Raw genomic sequence first — 18,641 nt, 5'->3', positions numbered from 1 at the left:
ATGAAGCATTTTCATTGTTTAAATGAATATCCACCTACAGGGGGAAGATTCAACTCATAATTTACTAGTTATTCACATCTATAATAATATAGAAATCATTCAAATTTAATATTGAAAAATGTAAACAAACGTCCATGCCAAAACACATACAGTGCATACACATGGATTATGTACACACAATAGTTTAATACGTTTCAATCCTTTATATTTGATGTTATAATTGATTGAAAAGTTTAACAATAATTATTGATAGCTATTTTAAATATTTTGCACGCAATTTTAAGAAGAAAAAGAGACAAACTACGCAAACAAACTTAAAAATGTCCCGAATTGAATTCTATCTACTGTAGCTGTGAAGCGTTTGACAGCCAAGGTACTCACAGCACAGGTGGGTATCGAACATCACAGACAGAATCAACTGACATGTTCGACTCGACGTTTGTCTTGTTTGTTTGTTTGTGTCTGACAGTGCACCTCCATATGATTATATGGGTTTGTTCCAAGGTGTCTTTATTAAGGAGGTGAATTGTTAGCGCGTTTTCCGGGCGCCATCATTGAGTATTGTTATGTCAAATCGCATACAATTTTCTATACCCCCTCCAGCCCTCCCCGATTTTAATACCGGAGCACCCAGTATTGTTATGTCAAGTCGTGAAATGTCAATTTGCTCTGAAGCACTTCACCTCCTAATATCCATACACCTTGGGTTTGTTCGTGTCGGATGTCGTGTTCGATTACTGCTAGAGCACCGCCTTAGCTTGACAGCTCGAGCAATTGTGTTGTTGATTGTTTTCATACACTTTTCGGGAATTGGAGCCGCAATGGATGTGAGTAGAATTGTTTGTTACAATTATTTAGTGTTTTAATTGATATAATGACGATATTTTTCGTTCGTTTTGTTTTACATCTGCTCAGCTTCAAAGTACCGACCGAGAGAAGGGGGAGAAGGTGAAGATAGTTAACCAGGTGAAGCACATCCCGAAAGATGCTCAGGTGGTGATGTCGATCTTGAAGGAGCTTGGTGCGACCGACTACGAGCCGCGGGTCATTAACCAGCTCCTGGAATTTACCTACCGTACGTGCAATCGGTCTCGTTTCTGCATGCCTTACCATTGTAAATAATGGGGAAACTAACTCTATTTTGTATTTTTTTTCATTTGGTGTAGGATACGTAACGTGCATTCTGGACGACGCCAAAATATACGCCAACCATGCGCGCAAGAAGGTGATCGAGCTGGACGATGTGAAGCTGGCCACGCAAATGATTCTCGACAAAGCGTTTACCCGGCCGCCGCCCCGTGACGTACTGCTGGAGATTTCACGCGTCCGCAACGCCACACCGCTGCCGCTGATAAAGACGCACTGTGGATTACGCCTGCCGCCGGACCGCTACTGCCTTTCGGCGTGCAACTACAAGCTGCGTGCGGCACAGCAACCGAAGCGCATGAGCAAATCCGCCCTGGAGGGACGGTCGTCGCTCAAGTCGGGTAAAGGAGCGGCCGGCGGTGCGGACGGTGGCGTCAAGCGCCCATCCGTGCAGTCGACACCGAAAACGCAGGTGGTTAGCATTCCGAAACCGGTGTTCAAGTTTAGTACGGCTCCGAAGACGACACCTGCGGCTGCGGCAGCCAAACCGGTCAAGACGTCGGTCACGGCCATGGGCAGCAATGGAGCGGCGGCAGTGGGCAACGCCGGTACAGCGGGAGCGGTCGAGATTAAGATGGAAACGGACGATCAGTTCGGCGAGGCAGCCAACGGAGGCAACAAGCGTAAGCGGGAGGAGGATGACTTTGAAGTAGTGGAGTAATGTAGCAAATACACCTATGGAAAACGTAGCATTTATGGACAAAAAACCGACCGCGACACCTAAATGATGGGAAAGAAAATGCAGGATGCAATGTGAGGTACAAAAGAGCATTCATTGTTTATTGACGCAGCCGTGGTTCACTGATCTTTGAGAGCCTGAATGGTAACGCACCCTAAATCCATGATTTGAATATATTCCGACCCTCCGCCATGTAATCGGAAGCAACATTCCTGCAAGAGAGAGTAATAAAGTTTTACTAACACCGGTCCATTCACTCATTACACAGTCTCCATACTTACACCAAGCTTGTCACAGATCACTGCCTTTTGCTTTTCCGTAAGACCGTCATTGTACACAATGTACTCCGTCAGCTGCTCAAACAGCTGGCCCACGCTGTACGCATCGTACGACAGGTTTTGTACATACTCCTCCAGCTTGCTGTAGTTGGAGCTTTTGCACACCGAGATAAATTCCTCCAGATAGCGTTCCGGCACCACGCCGGACATCTCCAGTATGTCCTGCCTTTCGATGCGCGCCTGGGCACCTTTCAACCGGTGGCAGGATTGCAGCGTGGTAATCGCTCGCCGCAAATCGCCGCCGGAAATGTCCACAATGTCCTTGTAAACGCCATCGTCCACAGTAACGCCCTCCTGGTCGCAGATGTAACGCAGCCGCTCGATGATCTTCTCCTCCCCCAGCGGTTTGAAGCGAAACTTGGTACAGCGCGATGTGATCGGTTCGATAATGCGCGACACGTAGTTGCACACCAGACAGAACCGTGTCGTTTTCGTTTCCTTCTCCATCGTGCGGCGCAGGGCGGCCTGCGCTGCGTGCGTCATCGCGTCGGCCTCATCCAGGATGACGATTTTGAACGGTGGACAGGGCTTACCGTCCGTCCGTGTCCCGCTCGCCGTCAGCTGGGCGAACGTTTTCACCTTGTTGCGAATGACCGCAATGCCACGGTCGTCCGACGCATTCAGCTCGAGAATGCGCTCCTTGAACATGTCGCCGAACAGCTGTCTCGCCGCTGCAAGGATTGTGCTGGTTTTACCGGTGCCGGGTGGTCCGTACAGCAGCAGATTCGGCAGATCGGTGGTGGAAAGGCTTTCGCGTAACACGGCAACCACTTCCGCTTGTTCCACCACATCGTCGACGCTTTTCGGCCGGCTAAAAGAAAGCAAACGAGCACGGTAGAGACAGCAAACCGATGGGAAGGGCCACACTGTATGCTTACTATTTTTCGACCCATGGTACGCTGTGCTTTGGCCGCTTGGTTGCTGTTGTTGTGCCGCTATCGCCGCCGGGGCCGGCTGCCGAGCTCTCGCCCGTTGTGCGACCAGTTTTCAGGAATGCTTGCATCTTTGTGTTGTAAGAATGAACCAGGAAACACGAGGTTTAACAAAATTAAGACAAACAAATGAGAATAATGTACACACGACTTGAGTTTGTTTGCAACAGCGCGATCTGGAACCGAATTTGCGCGGCACATTTGTTGACGTTTGCCGTTGTCGCGCGACATTTGTAGCGTTCTACGTTGTACTGTTGTAAGGTTTCACAGAGAAATTTGCGCACACAGTGGAATGTGCTCATGGGATTTAAAAAATACGTTACAAAAACAGCTTCAATTTAAACTTACCGTTGTTGTACACAGAAAAGCGTACTGAAACACGCAACAAAATACCACGCAGTATCCTTCTAATAGGCTTAAAATGACTAGTTTATTTAACAAGTATATATAAAACAAGCACACAGTACAGGAGTGCAGGAGCAGTTCGTGGCAAATGCCGCTACCCTACCGTCGTTTTCTTACACCCTTTCAGTTTTCCATTTCCGCTTTCAACGCGCGTACCAATCTTTCCTTCCCCTTCTCTATCACTATAAATACTCTTTTAACAATTCTTGTTCCTGTGCTATCTACGCGCCAACATGCCCCTTCTTTAGTAGCCCCAGCCCACTATCGCTTCAGGTGTTTATCAATCTTCACCTCTCTCACCGCCATTGACTGCATTATCAGGGAAGTCTTCTTTTGGCCACACTTTTTGGACAGTGTAGAAAGGGAAATAATCTATCTATCAGCAAATCTAACTTTTGCGTTGCGAATTTATCCTCATTTCGATACTTTCGATCTTGGGTTTATGGCAAACCGGTCTGCATCCTTGAACCGTTGATCAGAATCTCATCACCACAATACATCAGCCCCACAAAAATTTCGTACTAAAATTTACTACATTCCAATACTGTTGCAGGAATTTCCCGTGTGGCGGCACAGTTAAAATTTAATTAGCCCTAAATAGTCGTCTAAAGTTCGAACGAGTTCCCCTCGTAGTAGTAGTAGTAGTAGTAGTGCGCATCGTGAGTACCAGGTTTACACAATCCATCAATCTACAACCTCTAAAAAGACCTTCCCCCGTCATCCCTGGGTTGTGCCGTGCCTAGAGTAGACTGTTTTCCGCTGAAGCGTTTGCAGCTTTTCTCCACGCCAAAGCTATAGTATCGTACACATCCGCGGTCCGGCGTGTGGTTTCTTCTCGACAGCGCGCACCGCCTCGTCAAACACCTCGGCAAGGTTGAGCTTCCGCTTCGCGGAACATTCCACCAGCGCGTAGGCTTTGATTTTGTGCTTCAGCTTCTTGCCCTCCGCCGTGGTGACGAACTTCTCCGACCCGGGCACACGCAGATCGCTCTTGGTGCCTGGCGGATGGTGGTGGGTTCAGTCCAGGTGTCGTTTGAAGGTAACCGCAGACAGCGAACGCGGGCGTTATCACCAAACGCAGGTCACGACGTGGGCACGGATTGAGGAAGAAATAGAAATAGCACAAAGTGAGTAAAAGGTACACACAAACACACTACGACATCAACCACACAAACACGCAAACACACACTTACCGACAAGCACGATCGGTACGGAGGGTGCAAAATGTCTTATCTCCGGGTACCACTTGGACAGCACGTTATCGAAAGATGTGCGGTTCGATATGGAGTAGCAGATGAGGAAACAGTCGGTCTGGAAAATAGTGCGCCGGACGAAGCAAGAAAGCATGGTTAAAAGGGAAGGTTTTAGGGGCAAACCCAAACCCGCTTGGGAGGGCCCCGCTTTAGCCGGCTAACTTACGTTTGGATAGCTGAGCGGTCGCAACCGTTCGTAATCTTCCTGGCCGGCCGTGTCCCACAGCGTTAGCGCGTAATCGGCCCCGTCCACCACAATGTTGCACGCGTGATTGTCGAACACGGTCGGGACGTACTCGCTCGGGAACTCGTTCTGCGTGTAGGTGATGAGCATGCAGGTCTTCCCGACCATACCGTCGCCGACCGTCGTTACCTTCAGGGGCCGCATTCCACCGCCGCCGCCACCACCACCATTACTCGTACCAGTGATCGTCATAGCTGTGTGGCACTATTAACTCCACTAATATCGTCTGGGTATCGCCGCAGGGCGACGCTGTCTGTCCTCTGATTCTGTCCGTCTGGAAAGGAGAAATGAAATAACACATTAAGCTTTTAAGCTTAACCTTCCAGCTTAACCGACGGCACGCGTGCTAACGGTAGCTGTTTCTAGCCCAGCACCGGCCGAGATACACTTCCGTAAGAGGCCTTTCCAAGCCCCCGTGAGAGGAGCTATAAAAACAAACCCCCACAGCACCCTCCTCCCGTCACCGTTTGTGGCGTTATTTGCCGATCGCAGTTTATCGTGCCAATGAGAAAGTTTTCATTTCCCTGCCAAATGCAGCACCGACCCCGACACATGTGCATTTGTGTCACCCGGATATGACGCTGCGAACAGGGCGAACAACAGCAGGGTTTGTGTAGTGCCGAGGGCTACAAAGTGTGATCTTGAAGAGGATTTTCGCTTCGGGCAGTAGTAGCAGCAGCATGTTGGGTGAGCAACAGCGCGTAACGCTTCGGTGGAAATGATCGTATCGGCGGGGTGGCGATGATTTTGTTTACACAAGCTGGTACACAAAAGGTGCTAATCGCTGCTCAGCACCCCACCAGGGAGAGGAGGAGGAAAAACCCACCCTTAGTAGATCAGAGAGAGAGAGAGAGAGAGAGAGGAAAGTGCCAATGCCAAAACGGTAGCAAAATGGCAATCGGAAGGAAATGAGCCGTACCGGGGCAGAGCTGGGATGGTTTCATCCAAGCGGACGGTACTGCACACAGGACGCAAAATGGCGTGACAAATTGGAAGAAAACTGGAAGTTAAATTAAAGAAAGCGAAAAACGATGGGAAAGTTTTTGGGACAGTTGAATGCATTTTCTAACCAATGCCAGGCGGGTGCAAGTAAATCCCACCGAAAACGCTCATTAGTGGACCGATGCGAGATGGAATGGAATGGCGCTAACGCTTTCCTCACGAACACTTCGGGAGGGAAATGCAGTACAAACACTGTTTGGGCGTATTTTCCAGCTTTCTATTAACAGTTGCTGCTTAAATGTTTTCCCATTGCATAATTTCAATCGGAGCTAAGCTAAAAATTCAGCACAGAATTTCCCAGTTCCAGGTTCCGGTCGAACACACCTTTTCAACTTTCCTAATTAAATAGCTTATGGGCTAAATGGGTTGAACCAATCCCGCAAGGATTTAACCCTTACTACCCCCTGGTCACAACGGCTCGGTGGTAAGCTGATGGTGAGCTTTTGCAGGAGTTTTTCCTGCCACACACACAAAGGCTTGGTACGGAGTAGTAGTTTTCGTCGTAACTAAATTGTGTGGCGGTTTGTAGTTTGCATGAATTTAGCATCGGCACGCCATCTGCATTATCGAAATTGAATGTGCTTTTTATTCAGCAAAATTTTTGAAATTGTTTGTTTAAATACGTTTGATCTATTTTTTTACTGTTAGAGCAATTCATTCCTTGCTGGAAGCTATACAGGCACCATTCGGCAATGTGACCAAAGAAACTGGACCAAAGCGATCAAACAAGATCCAGCTGGCGATGAAGGGCATTTTACATCGCAACTCGGTACAGTTTTAAATTTCTCAATTTTAAATCTACCCAGAAGATGGTGTCAAATAAAAGAGGAACAAACACACACACACATACAATTGCTGTGTGATGTTAGCTGTGAAACAGCAATATACATCTGGCAATGGGCATTGAAGTTCCACGACTTGTTTGCTCCATATTACGTCCATGAGATTAAGGGTGCTTCATTCGTTCGTTCGTCTGGAGAAGCCGGAACTATAGTACGCTTTCCCGCGAATCACCATGTGTGTGTGTGTGTGTGCTGGTCGATAGCAAAACATCATTCCGCAACGTGTGGTGGAAGAATTTTCATATCAAGCATCAGGCTAGAGTAGTTTTTTTTATGTTGTATTTTCCTCCTTGTTTGCTGCTGTTCAACAGCTCAAAAAGAATCTCTCCCATAACGTATCGGCACAGCACCAGCTAACCTTCCAGAACCTGAGGCTGGAGGCTGGTTCATGCACACCCAGGGGAACACATTCCTTACGGTCTAGTCAACAAGGCGTATGCAATATTTATCATCCTGCCTCGGAAGTGCTGCAAGTGGGGGGAATAGGATTGTAAGAAAATATATAAAAAAACAATTTCTGGGTTTGTTAGATGCAGAGATAGCTCGGTAGGATCGAGTTTTCTTTCGAGGAACTTTGGGATTGCTTGGGAAACATCCTCTCGCAATGGACAAACATACATAAGGATACATACATATATTTCATCAATTTTTAAATAATTTATAATAGAGAATTACCAAAAGGTGCACTTTTAGTAACAATGAACCTGAAATTTAATTAGAAATATTCTGCTTAATTTTACCTTTTCACTTTTTCCAACCATTTCCCACGAGCTTTATCTTTTCAATCAGCCCACACTGAACCTTTTCTGTATCATCCATAGTACGTGCTAGTTAGTGTCTCTAACACACACACACACACACGTACACGGTTACACGGTTATTACTCATCTCAGGTGCAGAACTGCTCCCCGGCCCCGAGAGGAAGGCTCCAGGTGGCGGGTTTAATTATTCAGCGAACGCCCCGATACGGCCCTTGTGTAAGAATATCCCTTGTGGGACGTAAATTCCCAATTAGCCGCGTCATTGGCGTAGGCTCGTTTCGGGGATTGTGGCGAAATGGCACACGAAATGATGGCTATTTTTCCTCGCGAGAAGGAGGAAAACACTAATATTCTTTATTTAGCAAAGCAATAGAAGTTTTGGTGAAATAGGATATATTGTAGATAATGTATCCTAATTCATACCAAACTAAACATTACATCACTAAAAATGTTTTATTTTTAAACCATCGATTCCCCTTACTGGCCCCAGGCCCTCGTTCTGAGCTTCGCACTTGAGCACGCCTTCACACCAACGCGGCAAAGTGTTGTCCTACGTCTTATCAGTACACATCGTCACATACTTACACTAGTAACATCACGATAACCAATCCCTGTGCCAATGTCGCCCTCGTTCGCCACACCGCTTCGCTGCCACCGAGACACAATTTGCACCTTGCGCGACAACAATATTTACGCGCTATCTGCGTAAAGCTTGCCAGTTCTAAGCAGCTTGCTATATGCTGCCCCGTTGTGTTGCAGTTGGTTTCTGTTCCACCTGGTGATGGAAGGTAGTTTGAACAAGAAAAGCGCTGCACCAGATGCCTACTACCATCTTCCACCACAGATGACGTCCGTCGGTTCGGTCGACGGTCCCGCTCTGTTTAACTGTCACAGGCGTTTTTATTTGCATCCGCTACCAACGTTGACACGAAACGAGCTAACATCATCTTCACCAGTGCAGCTTCCCGCGTCAAACAACTTTCTTACACGCAGACACATACTTTGTCTTTATCTCTCTCTGTCTCCTTTGCAGCGTGTTGGTGGCAGCGTTGTTAATTGAGGTAAATTAATTTTATCAACCTCACCACACTACCACGCCACATCACACGCACATCAAACTCGCCAGAGCCCCGACACTACGCTACGGAAGACGAATGCATTCGAAACCGAGGCAGGCAAAAGAGCACCGAAAATCCAATACAAATGGCCACGTCCTTTTCGCCCCTTCCATGTCGGTTTGGCTTCGGGAGCAAAGATTAATGGATGTAAATTGAGACGATGCCCGGGAGCAACCCTACACTCCCGCCCAGTGTGGATGACCACGCACAACTTAACATTCCCCAGCTGGTTGGAAGTCTATTTGGGGGATGATTACCAGCACAGCCCGAACACAGTGGTCCATCTTAACGGCGGTACTATTGAACTTTGAGAAGCAATTGAGCGCGGACGCCGGCAAAATTCGCCGGTACGCACAAGCGACTCACGGCGTAAGGTGCGCGCAAAGCGATAATCGGGTCAGTGGTGCACAGAATGGAGGGAAGAGGTGTACAAAGCGAAAGTGTGTGCAAGGAACCGGAAGAAAGTATCATCACCACGTGTTGGTGGTTTTATGGGCATGGGTTTATTAAATTTGTACAAACGCAACGAACCGTATCGCATCTGTAAGAGGCAAACACGGGGGTAGAAATACATAATGAAGCTGACTACCAATCTCGGAGGCTACCAACCAACATAAAACTGCCAAACGTACCCCGGGTGTCAAGGTCAGCGGAATCCATGGTGCTGTCTGAGCATGAATATTTTACCAGGCAAAGCATAACATAACGTAAACAATACGGCCGAATTGGAAAAGTAGCGACGAAAATTGAGCTTACATATGTGCTGGCAGTGCAATGGGGGGTACGATGTACTGTGCTGTGTTTACATGACCTGTACCATGTTTTTAGATGAGATCCAATTATCTGGCACTACCACCCACTGCCGGCACTCCAACATGCTGCTGCTGGGGCAGTAAAACTTTTCGTCAAATTTTGAAGCATGAAGTACTTTTGCGCATTTGGCTTTGCATGTTTCGGTTTGTAAAATGAGCTGTTGTTTAAAGGGGAGAGTTTTTCAATATTTGATTCGGCAATGTTTTTGAAGGTCCTCTTAAAAGTTTAAAGACGCTGTTTTGATAGTTGCATGAAATTCATTTTACGACGAGCGACGGTGTGGAAGGTACGGTTAAGCTAAACACATCATAATGCATCGTTTGTGCCTTTGGACAGGTGGTTGAAGCATTCATGGGGATTGTAAACACACGGGTTTCAAGGCAGAATTAAAACATCAAACCAAAAAAGAAAAGGGAATTTTGAAGCTGAGCTAATGCTTTTATCAACATCCTTATGCAGGTTTTCAAGAGTAACAAGATACAAGAGTATAGAAGCTTAGAAGTCAACCTGTCATTAAATCATTAAACCTAAGGGATCATAATAACATGCGCTATGTCTAGAGGACTTAACTTGAGTGCAGACAAACAGGACAATCTTTTCTGTTTTACTTCGCTTAAATATGTTGACAAACTTTCTCGAGACAATAAAAGGTATGTTTAATATGGTTAATATGTTTATCGGGATCTTAAAGATCCTACATGAATGTACTTAAATTAGTGCTTATAGACTATGTAAGGTACATAAATCGATGGGGGAGAACTGGTGCACAAGAATAGAAAATGTATTTTGAAATTTTGATTATTACGTAAGTTGTGTCCTGAGTCTATTTCTAAAAACTTTCTGTGGTATGTTGAAATCAAATAAATCGTAGTTATTTATGAAAGTTCGACACATAGCTGACATAGGATCAGACTGGCATTTAGGATATAGGATATAAAAAGGCATTTAGCTATCTCTCGGCGCTTGTTCAACGGCTGAATCCCTAAAAGCAGACACCGGGAATGGTATGACGGTAACACATCGCCCTGCCGCCATGGTAAGAGTCTTACTGCATATCTAGCCGCTTTTCTTTGGATGGCCTCGATTCAACAGATATCACAAAGATGCAATGATAAATATAATATTCGTCAGAATTTCTAATATATATTAAGAATATGTATTAAAATGAAACAGATTTAATATTACTTCAGGCTAACGATCCACTAGTTCCTTTTTAGTAATCAAGTGAAAAGGAAACATTGTTTCTTGTAGATATCTCCCGAAATACATACAAAAGTATATAGCTTATAGCTATAAAAAAATTATACTAATCCTTAACTATTTGCAACATTTTCTGAATCATAATACTAAGATTGAAGATTTGTGGTGTGCAATTCTCTTTCGTTTGGTATACTCCAGTATAAATATCATTTTGATTCCGGCTGTCACCTGTTGATGGTATATTTAGAAGAATGTAAGAGTTGGATATCAGACCAAACTAGATTACCACTCACTGTGTTGTGCTCTTGCCATTTTCTTCATTAGGATAGCATCAGCAGAACGTAAATCAGGAACTTCACCAAACAAGATTCAACCATCAATATAGCTAAGTAAACAAAATCGCTAGTCGTTCGCTAGCTATCGACACACATAAACACCGGCAGTGTACCAACTACCGATGTGTTTACTTAAGCGCGTGGTGGAATCCTCGATTCAGTATTACACCCCCAGCCAAGCAGTACCCTTTCGTGGTACAATTTCAAGATATCAGACGCACATGTACGCAAGGTATTACTCAGCCGCCCCAAACCGACACAGCGCATGGGGCTGAGAGTTTGCGATGCGTCAGAAATCAAACACCCCTACCGACACCGCTGTGGCGGCTGTTGGGAGAGCGCAGAAGGTGTTTTAAAACGCACGCGCTTAAGATTGGTCACGGTCACGGGGCTGATGAGTCACTGGCCGGCATTCACCGGAACGCATCAAGCGCAACATGATCCAACATTGGAAAAGCATGCTCGAATGCTGGCCACAGGTTGCCTGCGTGGTATCGTGATAGCGTAGGGCTTCTTCATTCATTCACTAGGTCGTCGCACGCTGCGTTCCGTATGCGTAACAGACTCCCTCCATCACTGTTGCACTGGGTTAGAACTTCCAGCCCCTCTGCCTTAATTCCAATGGTTTGGACTTTTAAATTCGTTTGGGGCGAAAGCAAAAGCCCACATTCTGGAGTGTTGCAGTGTATGAATGATATCACTTCCGGCGATCCTACCGCAGCCGGAAATGCCCGATAAATTGACTAGAAGAATCAATCAGCAAAACCCTATTGCACACACACAAGAAAGGAACCAGGGGATAGCTTCAACATGTGGCATTAGAGCTTGCATTAGAGACAAAATCTGTCAAAGATGCCCCAAACGAGTGACGAACAACCGTATAGCAAACTTCCGAAATGTTTTTTCCCCCCGGGACGGGCCTCCAAACGATGGCTCATCGTCTTGCTTTGGATTCTTTTATGTACTTTTGTGTTTTTATTTCACACGGCTTATTCAATTGCACACCATCTTCGAGGCAGACGGAGCGTAAATGGGGATGATTGTATATGCTTCAAAATTCAATAGCACACCACCCATCGGGTGTGTTCGGGCACCGTCACCAAATCGTTTTTCGATTCATTGTCTATTGTTCGTTCAAACGCGCTCGTGTACGAAAGCGTGAGAGGTTGTTGTGTGAATTATTATTATTTTTTATTTCATTTTGGTAGCCCCACAGTCCAAACACAGTTCTCAATGGAAGCGATCGATTTTGGGGGGAGGGGGGCGGGATTGGTAAACAAACCGTGATTTTGCATACCTGAGCAGTGGTTCTAGCGCAGTTCCATCCTCTTCCAGTCTTCCATTCTTGGTGACCTTCACCATCCAAATGGGAGCTAGACCTGGTACGGATCATCGCACATGAACCACTCCCGAAAATGGATACACATTAATAACAACAACCGCGCACGGGAAGGTATATTTCCATTTTGTTTCCTTTTTTTCACATTTCTGCACTTTATAAATCCATCACAATGTGAGAGCAGACCAGAAAACAGGAGAGATCATTTAAACGGTTTATACCGAGAGTGGATGCAGTAAATCATCATTATACTTTCTGAATGAAAACGAGCAAAAAACTGTGCTTGCTCTATCAAAATGGAACCAAAAAATGGCTCTGATGAGACCGTTTTGTTAGTAAATGCCACAGCAAATGGCAAGTAAAACGTATGTTGCGGCGGTCCAGGAATGTGGGGAAAAATCAATTTAAATAATAAATGAATTACGCGTAAAAATGCGCACAGAGGTGCCCAACAACTCATTTCCCCGGGTGCAGCGGTAATTTAAATCCGAACAAAATGTTGATCCAGTCACTCGCGACCTACTCGCAGTTCCGCACTTTCCATTCTGCAGAAAAATGGCGTTGCACGAAAGGTGGTTCGTGTTAGGAAAAAGGTAGTCGATAGAATACTTTGCACCTTTGAAGTGTTGAACCGTATTTTTCTTCGGAACACAAGTACTGCACAGCATCCGGCCAGTGATATTGAATGAGTTTTTCCTTGGAATTGGGGATGTAAGAGACTACGAATTGGATTCCCAATAGAATTTCCCAAGCTTGCCAGCTTACCACCATACCAACAGCAGGGGTTGCTCAGGGTCACAAAGACAAAGAGATGTACCGAGGCGTATGATGCGTTGTACCGAGATTGTGTTGTTTTCAACGTAACCGACTTCTAACGATTCCAATTAATTGAAGTGCATTGACGAATCGTTAGAATTGCCACTGGTGTCACGAACCAGAAACCCCGGAACGGAACGTCTAGAAGAAGGCTTTGGGCTTTACAGGAGTGCACCATGGACGATTTCCATGGCATTCAGAACGTCGGGATGTCTGGTACGATAAACGCGTAGTGCTATTTGTTGGCTTGGGTGTCAGTGCATGTGACTTTATCAATTAGGGACCGCTGGTGCGCAGTGATGTGTGTCCCCGGTTAGCGGTAGAAAAAGGGGCATCAAGCCTTACGTTGGTTTCGTTAGAAAGGTTTCCCGGATAGTCCACCCCGGACAATTCGTTGGTCCCGGATCCCCGGAACCTAGAAAAAATTACATGTTTATATTAGCTAAAACTCACCTCTTGTTCAAGCTGCAGTCTTCCAGGTCCCTTCGCTAGGCCCTTCCAAAAGCCCTTCGTCACTGCTCTGTGTGGGATAGAGCTTTACCGTTCGCTGGCAGGTTATTTTTAAGTTGCAGAACAAAATCACTAACCAACCACACCGGACAGACAAACAAACAGCAAAAACCTTCCCCAAGCGTACGGCCTGCGTACCGTATTCGCGTATCTTATCGTGTGCTTGCGCGAGAGCCACCGCGATAGCAGGTCGCACTGGAGGACAATTAGGGACCCGGGTGGAAGGGGCAGGAAGGCTTTTAATCACGTTGAAAAATGTCAATCGTAGCTAGGAAATGTCATCGACGTGGTGGTTGCTGTGTGCTCATTTACAATTGCACTGTGATGGCCGCGATGGCCCGATACGGCACAAAGCTGGCGTACGTTTCCGTTGGTCCGAGCAGTGGACGGCAGCCACGTTGCACTGTAATCATATCACTTCGTACTAACGCACTTAACAACACACACACACACAACACGCACACTGAAAAGGAAAGAAGGGGAAGAGGATCATTAGAAGGTGAAGGCCTCCAAAAAACAACCCACAGTTTCCCTAACAAACTCCAAAGTCACAAAATCACATTTCACACTGTCAAATTCGTTGCACGAACACGGTCAGATGGTTTGCTTCCGGCTTACGGCCACCGGAAGAAGCTTTCTCCACTGTTTCTTCCAAACACACACACACCCAATCACACAATCACAACAAGGGACTGCATTCATTAACCCTTTTCACAGCATTGGTGCACGAGATGTTATCACTTTCTACGCGTGTCTTTTGGGACGTTGACGTTGAAGACCCCGACATCAGCCTCCCGGAAATGTGACGTTTTACCGCGGGTGCAGCGCACCAATGCAAACGACCAAGCTGCACTGTTACGCCGCTGGTGGTGATGATGATGTGTGGGCACCCCCGATAGCACACTGATAAGCACGGACGTACGTCTATTCCGCCCGATGCCTTGCTCGGGACCTCTATTATCAAACATTCTTTCCCACTACCAACCCCTTGAGCTTTGGTTCACCGCGTCCAATGCGTCCAGTCCTGAGCTCCTGGGCCTGACTCTTGCTGGACTGATTGATGGGATGTTTTGTACTGTTTTCTTGTTTCCACTTCGTTCGCTTGTGTTTGTACACACTTTGTAAATTCTCGCCACTTTGCACACGAGACACCAGAAACACTCGGAAAAAGGGTATATTACTATGCACGCACGCCGCAGAAAACCGTACGCGACGGTTCAACACGCCAGACTGTGTGTGTTGTATTGCGCGCCTCGCCGTCGTGTGATAACGCGACGCGTGGGGAGAATCTCTGTGAGCGAACACACGCACGGGCAGAGAGTGAGAGTACTCCTGCGTTTTGCGCTCTGCACGTTATCCGGCAGCCTTTTGGGGGGAGGGAGGCGTTTGGAGCATTTTGCTCACAAACACTAATAATCGGTACACTCGGTGGTAATATCTTACCCTTTGGAGAGGACGACCAGAGGGGAAGGAGGAGTGGCCACACAACTTTGCTTGCAATATGTGGCACTCCGTAATGGGATGATGTTCGTGTTAGAAGCAATAGATGTTTGGCAATAATACATCTTAATTTTAATACACAACGTTACTTTACAAGCAGCCCGTTTTTCGTAGGATGATGACCTGAGCGCAAGGGAATGTTTCTGTCACAATTGCACACTGCTCACATGGAGGGAAATGGGGGGGGGGGGGGGAAAGGAAGGTTCGGGGGTCCATTACCATACAAGTGAATCCCTAAATAGAAAGCACACAATCCCCCCGGGGGAGGGCACACTTAAACGTGCACCACACAAATGACGCTGGGGCTGCGCGTGCTAAGACGTAGTCGCCGCATCACGAGAATGCACGTCACGTATCATCGACACTACCAACCAGCCCACCCTCACAGCCAACCGGACACAGCCTCTGTTACACAGAAGTAGGTCCAAACACACACACACACACATACACACTCAGAGTGGAACAAACCGGGCCAGACACATCCGCTGCCAACTTGCCCGGTTTGCCGAAATGGATGGAATTCGCCAACTGCGTCCGCCGTCGCCACCACTAAACACCAAAACCCTACCCACTTAAATAGATCCACGATCACTTGTGTGTGTGTGTGTGTGTGTCTCGGGGTGTGCGAGAGACGAGCACTACCCCCCCCCCATTAGAAGCGCGTCGGAATCGCGTGGTTGTGTTATTTTAAGATATTCCCCCGTACAAGCGTTGTCTGCGCTCATCGCGCACAACTGCCTGCTATCGCTCGCGTGTATACGCTCCAGATATGGGCAAAACAGCGGCTTCAAGCGGGAGTGGTGCGATAAATTGAAGCTGAACTTTTGGAACACCGGAAATAGAATGTCTACCAACGTCTGGGCCATAAGGGACGGAGAGCGATCTTGCGGCAGTGAAATCGAATCTGATCCAGAGACACAAACACACACACTTTGATAACGATGAAATTTCACCCCATATTGCAGCGATCGAATCCACACACCGATAACCTGCTCGGAAATTAACTTCAACACACTATTCCCGTGATAGGGTGGTTTCCCGTTTTTTTCCGCCGTCTCGTGTCTCGCGTGTATTTGTGTGTAGAGATCACGATCACGCAACGATCATCACGGGTGGGGGGGGGGTTTGCGCTGCGAAGATGACAACAAACAAAACCCCAACAGCGCCAACAGGTTGTCGTCGTCCACACGAATACACGGCAAAGCCCACCAAACCCCTTTGGCTCACTATGGTATCGTTTATTTTTTGTTTTTTTAGGGTGTTTTTTCCTTCTTTTCCCACTCTGTCCCCGTTGTTTGGAACTCGTTATGAACGAAACTGTGACACGCGGCCATATAATGCGTCGCACTCGAACAGCGAACTGCGGCGTTGTTTTGAATACGGGTTCTCGATCTTTGTAGCAAGACAACTGCTTCACAACTGTGTTGTTTGTTTTTTGTCACACTTTTCGAGTTTAAAGCGTACAACGTTTGGTGTAAATTTAACATGGTACTACACGAATGATTCACTCCCTAGTGGAATCGTTTTAGGTAACAATGTATTATTGAATCGCGCCAAAGCAATTCCTGGCACACTTTTAAACTGCACGTGAAAAAAACTGGTACTTTATTTTTACCCTGCTTTGCGTTGTGTTGCAACACAATAAAACAACAGATGTTTTGAACTAAAACTTTGAATTGTACACAAACAGTTCACCAATACCACACTTTAGCACGATCGACGTGTCGTTCTCTTGCCGGTTGCGAAGCGAATGATCATCTTCACGATACCGAGCTGCTACCCCTACCACTCAGCACGGTAGCTTAGGCATCGGTCTATGAAGCTTGTTGTACCAAACCTTTGTTTTAAAAATAGTTTTTGAACCATCTCATAATTGTACACAATTTTTATATTTCATATAATTTAAGTCAGGTTCAAAACGATGTCTGTCTTTTTTATTCTAGATGCCTGCACCTCCATGTAGCTCTATACGTTTGTTCGAGTCTCCTGACTTGTTCGATAGCTGCTAGAGCGCGGCCTAAAGCTACGGTAGAGGTTGAGTTGGCTGCGTACGTAACGGCTTCAACCCTATTCCTAGAATTCTCCCCACACAGCTTGAGCGGTAGCTTTTTCTATTCAGAAGCCTTAGTTGATGCTTATAAACAACAATTTAGATTAAATATGGCTTACAGAACTGTTTAAATGACATAAACCACTCTTTTTGTGGCGCTGTTTTGATAATAATACACAGTAGTTTCACAAACAATACCGCCACCGTACCGTCGAACGCATGCTTGGCAGCGCCCTCTAGGAGCCAGTAGTGCAAGCAATCTAAGCTTTTCTATCGATGGATGCAGTTGAGCATTCAAATAAATCGTTGATTCTATTTCGAAATCTGAGCTCTGATTGCTACAGAACAAATGATGCATCTTTTAAATGTATTGTATTATGTTATCATTATCATGTTAGTATGTTAAATTTGCCAAATTATGCCTTAAGTATTTTAAAACAACCAAAAATATCCAAAAATTAGACCAGGTAATGCATGCACTACTACCAATGCTAAGTTTAACTAGCTCTGTCCCTACTGTCCAACGTCCCACACTAATCATTCCTTAGGGTCATCCACTTTTCTAATTGACCGTCCAGTAGATGACAGAGCGAGTGAAAGCACACGTGATACAAACATTATCGGGAAGGCGGGTAAAAGATAATCGCTTCCACTAGTGAACTATTTCGCGTGCAAGTAAAAGTTCATCTCAATACGATCTATTGCCTGCTGTTTAATCTACTGTTGATAACGATCGCACTTGAAAGCTAGCATTACGTACGACATGAGTGTGCATTATTTGCTTTGGTATCGTGCCCATTTTCAGCACGGTGTAAGTAGGATCGAAACTAATCAATCAAAAACGTGGTGATAACGAGTTACCCGAACAGGCACACGATAGCTGGCAATCGAAGATCGATATCGTAATTAAACGAATCTCACTGTAATTTACCACTTGGTGATAGATTTATGGTTTAATAGCAGGCTAAATGTAGTGCGTTTTTGATAACTTTCTTGCTGGGTTGGAACGGCAACCAGCACGGAAGCGAATGTTCTGGAATCTGCTTTTACTGATATGTTTTCTCTAGACCCCGAGCATCAATCACTTCCAGGTTCTGTACAATGTCTTATCCGTCAGCTCATGCTGCAACACCATAAATTGACGAAATAGAGATTAGTCAGAAGGCAACAGATTGCCTTGCCAACATTCAACAAATACACGATCTGTGAAAAAAGAAGAAGATTTGCTCAAAGTCCATATCCAACTGTTAATCCCACCCGTCCGAAAAGGGGGAATGCCTGTACCGGTGCTGTTTTTGTGCTAAATAAGTGATAGCCCGAAAACTGAACCCCCTCCTAGCTGCAGATACGATTATCGG

At 46.1% G+C, this 18,641-nt stretch overlaps 3 protein-coding genes across 7 annotated transcripts; 1 reads left to right on the top strand and 2 right to left on the bottom strand.

Moving 5' to 3' along the window:
• The first annotated feature begins 759 nt into the window (after window positions 1–759).
• LOC120896381 (transcription initiation factor TFIID subunit 9) lies at window positions 760–1,915 on the top strand. Its single transcript, XM_040300435.1, has 3 exons — window positions 760–827; window positions 916–1,075; window positions 1,167–1,915. The coding sequence occupies exons 1-3, from the start codon at window positions 822–824 to the stop codon at window positions 1,805–1,807; spliced, it is 807 nt and encodes a 268-aa protein (XP_040156369.1). The 5' UTR covers window positions 760–821; the 3' UTR covers window positions 1,808–1,915.
• LOC120896380 (replication factor C subunit 4) lies at window positions 1,902–3,303 on the bottom strand. Its single transcript, XM_040300434.1, has 3 exons — window positions 3,042–3,303; window positions 2,107–2,974; window positions 1,902–2,037 (listed from the first exon to the last, which is right to left on the bottom strand). Exons 1-3 carry the CDS (start codon window positions 3,164–3,166, stop codon window positions 1,945–1,947), a joined length of 1,086 nt encoding a protein of 361 aa, XP_040156368.1. The 5' UTR covers window positions 3,167–3,303; the 3' UTR covers window positions 1,902–1,944.
• A 194-nt stretch (window positions 3,304–3,497) lies between these two features.
• On the bottom strand, window positions 3,498–16,970 carry LOC120895467 (ras-like GTP-binding protein RhoL). 5 transcript variants are annotated; one of them, XM_040298897.1, is made up of 5 exons: window positions 16,838–16,970; window positions 13,677–14,196; window positions 4,920–5,271; window positions 4,694–4,811; window positions 3,498–4,498 (listed from the first exon to the last, which is right to left on the bottom strand). In XM_040298897.1, the coding sequence occupies exons 3-5, from the start codon at window positions 5,187–5,189 to the stop codon at window positions 4,293–4,295; spliced, it is 594 nt and encodes a 197-aa protein (XP_040154831.1). In that variant the 5' UTR covers window positions 5,190–5,271; window positions 13,677–14,196; window positions 16,838–16,970; the 3' UTR covers window positions 3,498–4,292. The 5 variants fall into 5 exon arrangements, with proteins under 5 accessions (XP_040154831.1, XP_040154829.1, XP_040154833.1 ...); XM_040298895.1 differs by having other exon boundaries at window positions 16,849–16,970; XM_040298899.1 differs by lacking the exon at window positions 16,838–16,970 and adding an exon at window positions 14,915–15,023.
• Window positions 16,971–18,641: the final 1,671 nt, after the last annotated feature.

This window comes from Anopheles arabiensis, chromosome 2 (genome assembly GCF_016920715.1).
Source record: "Anopheles arabiensis isolate DONGOLA chromosome 2, AaraD3, whole genome shotgun sequence".
Lineage (NCBI taxonomy): Eukaryota > Metazoa > Arthropoda > Insecta > Diptera > Culicidae > Anopheles > Anopheles arabiensis.
Note: the sequence above shows the minus strand (reverse complement) of the source record. Positions and strands in the feature narration are given on the sequence as shown.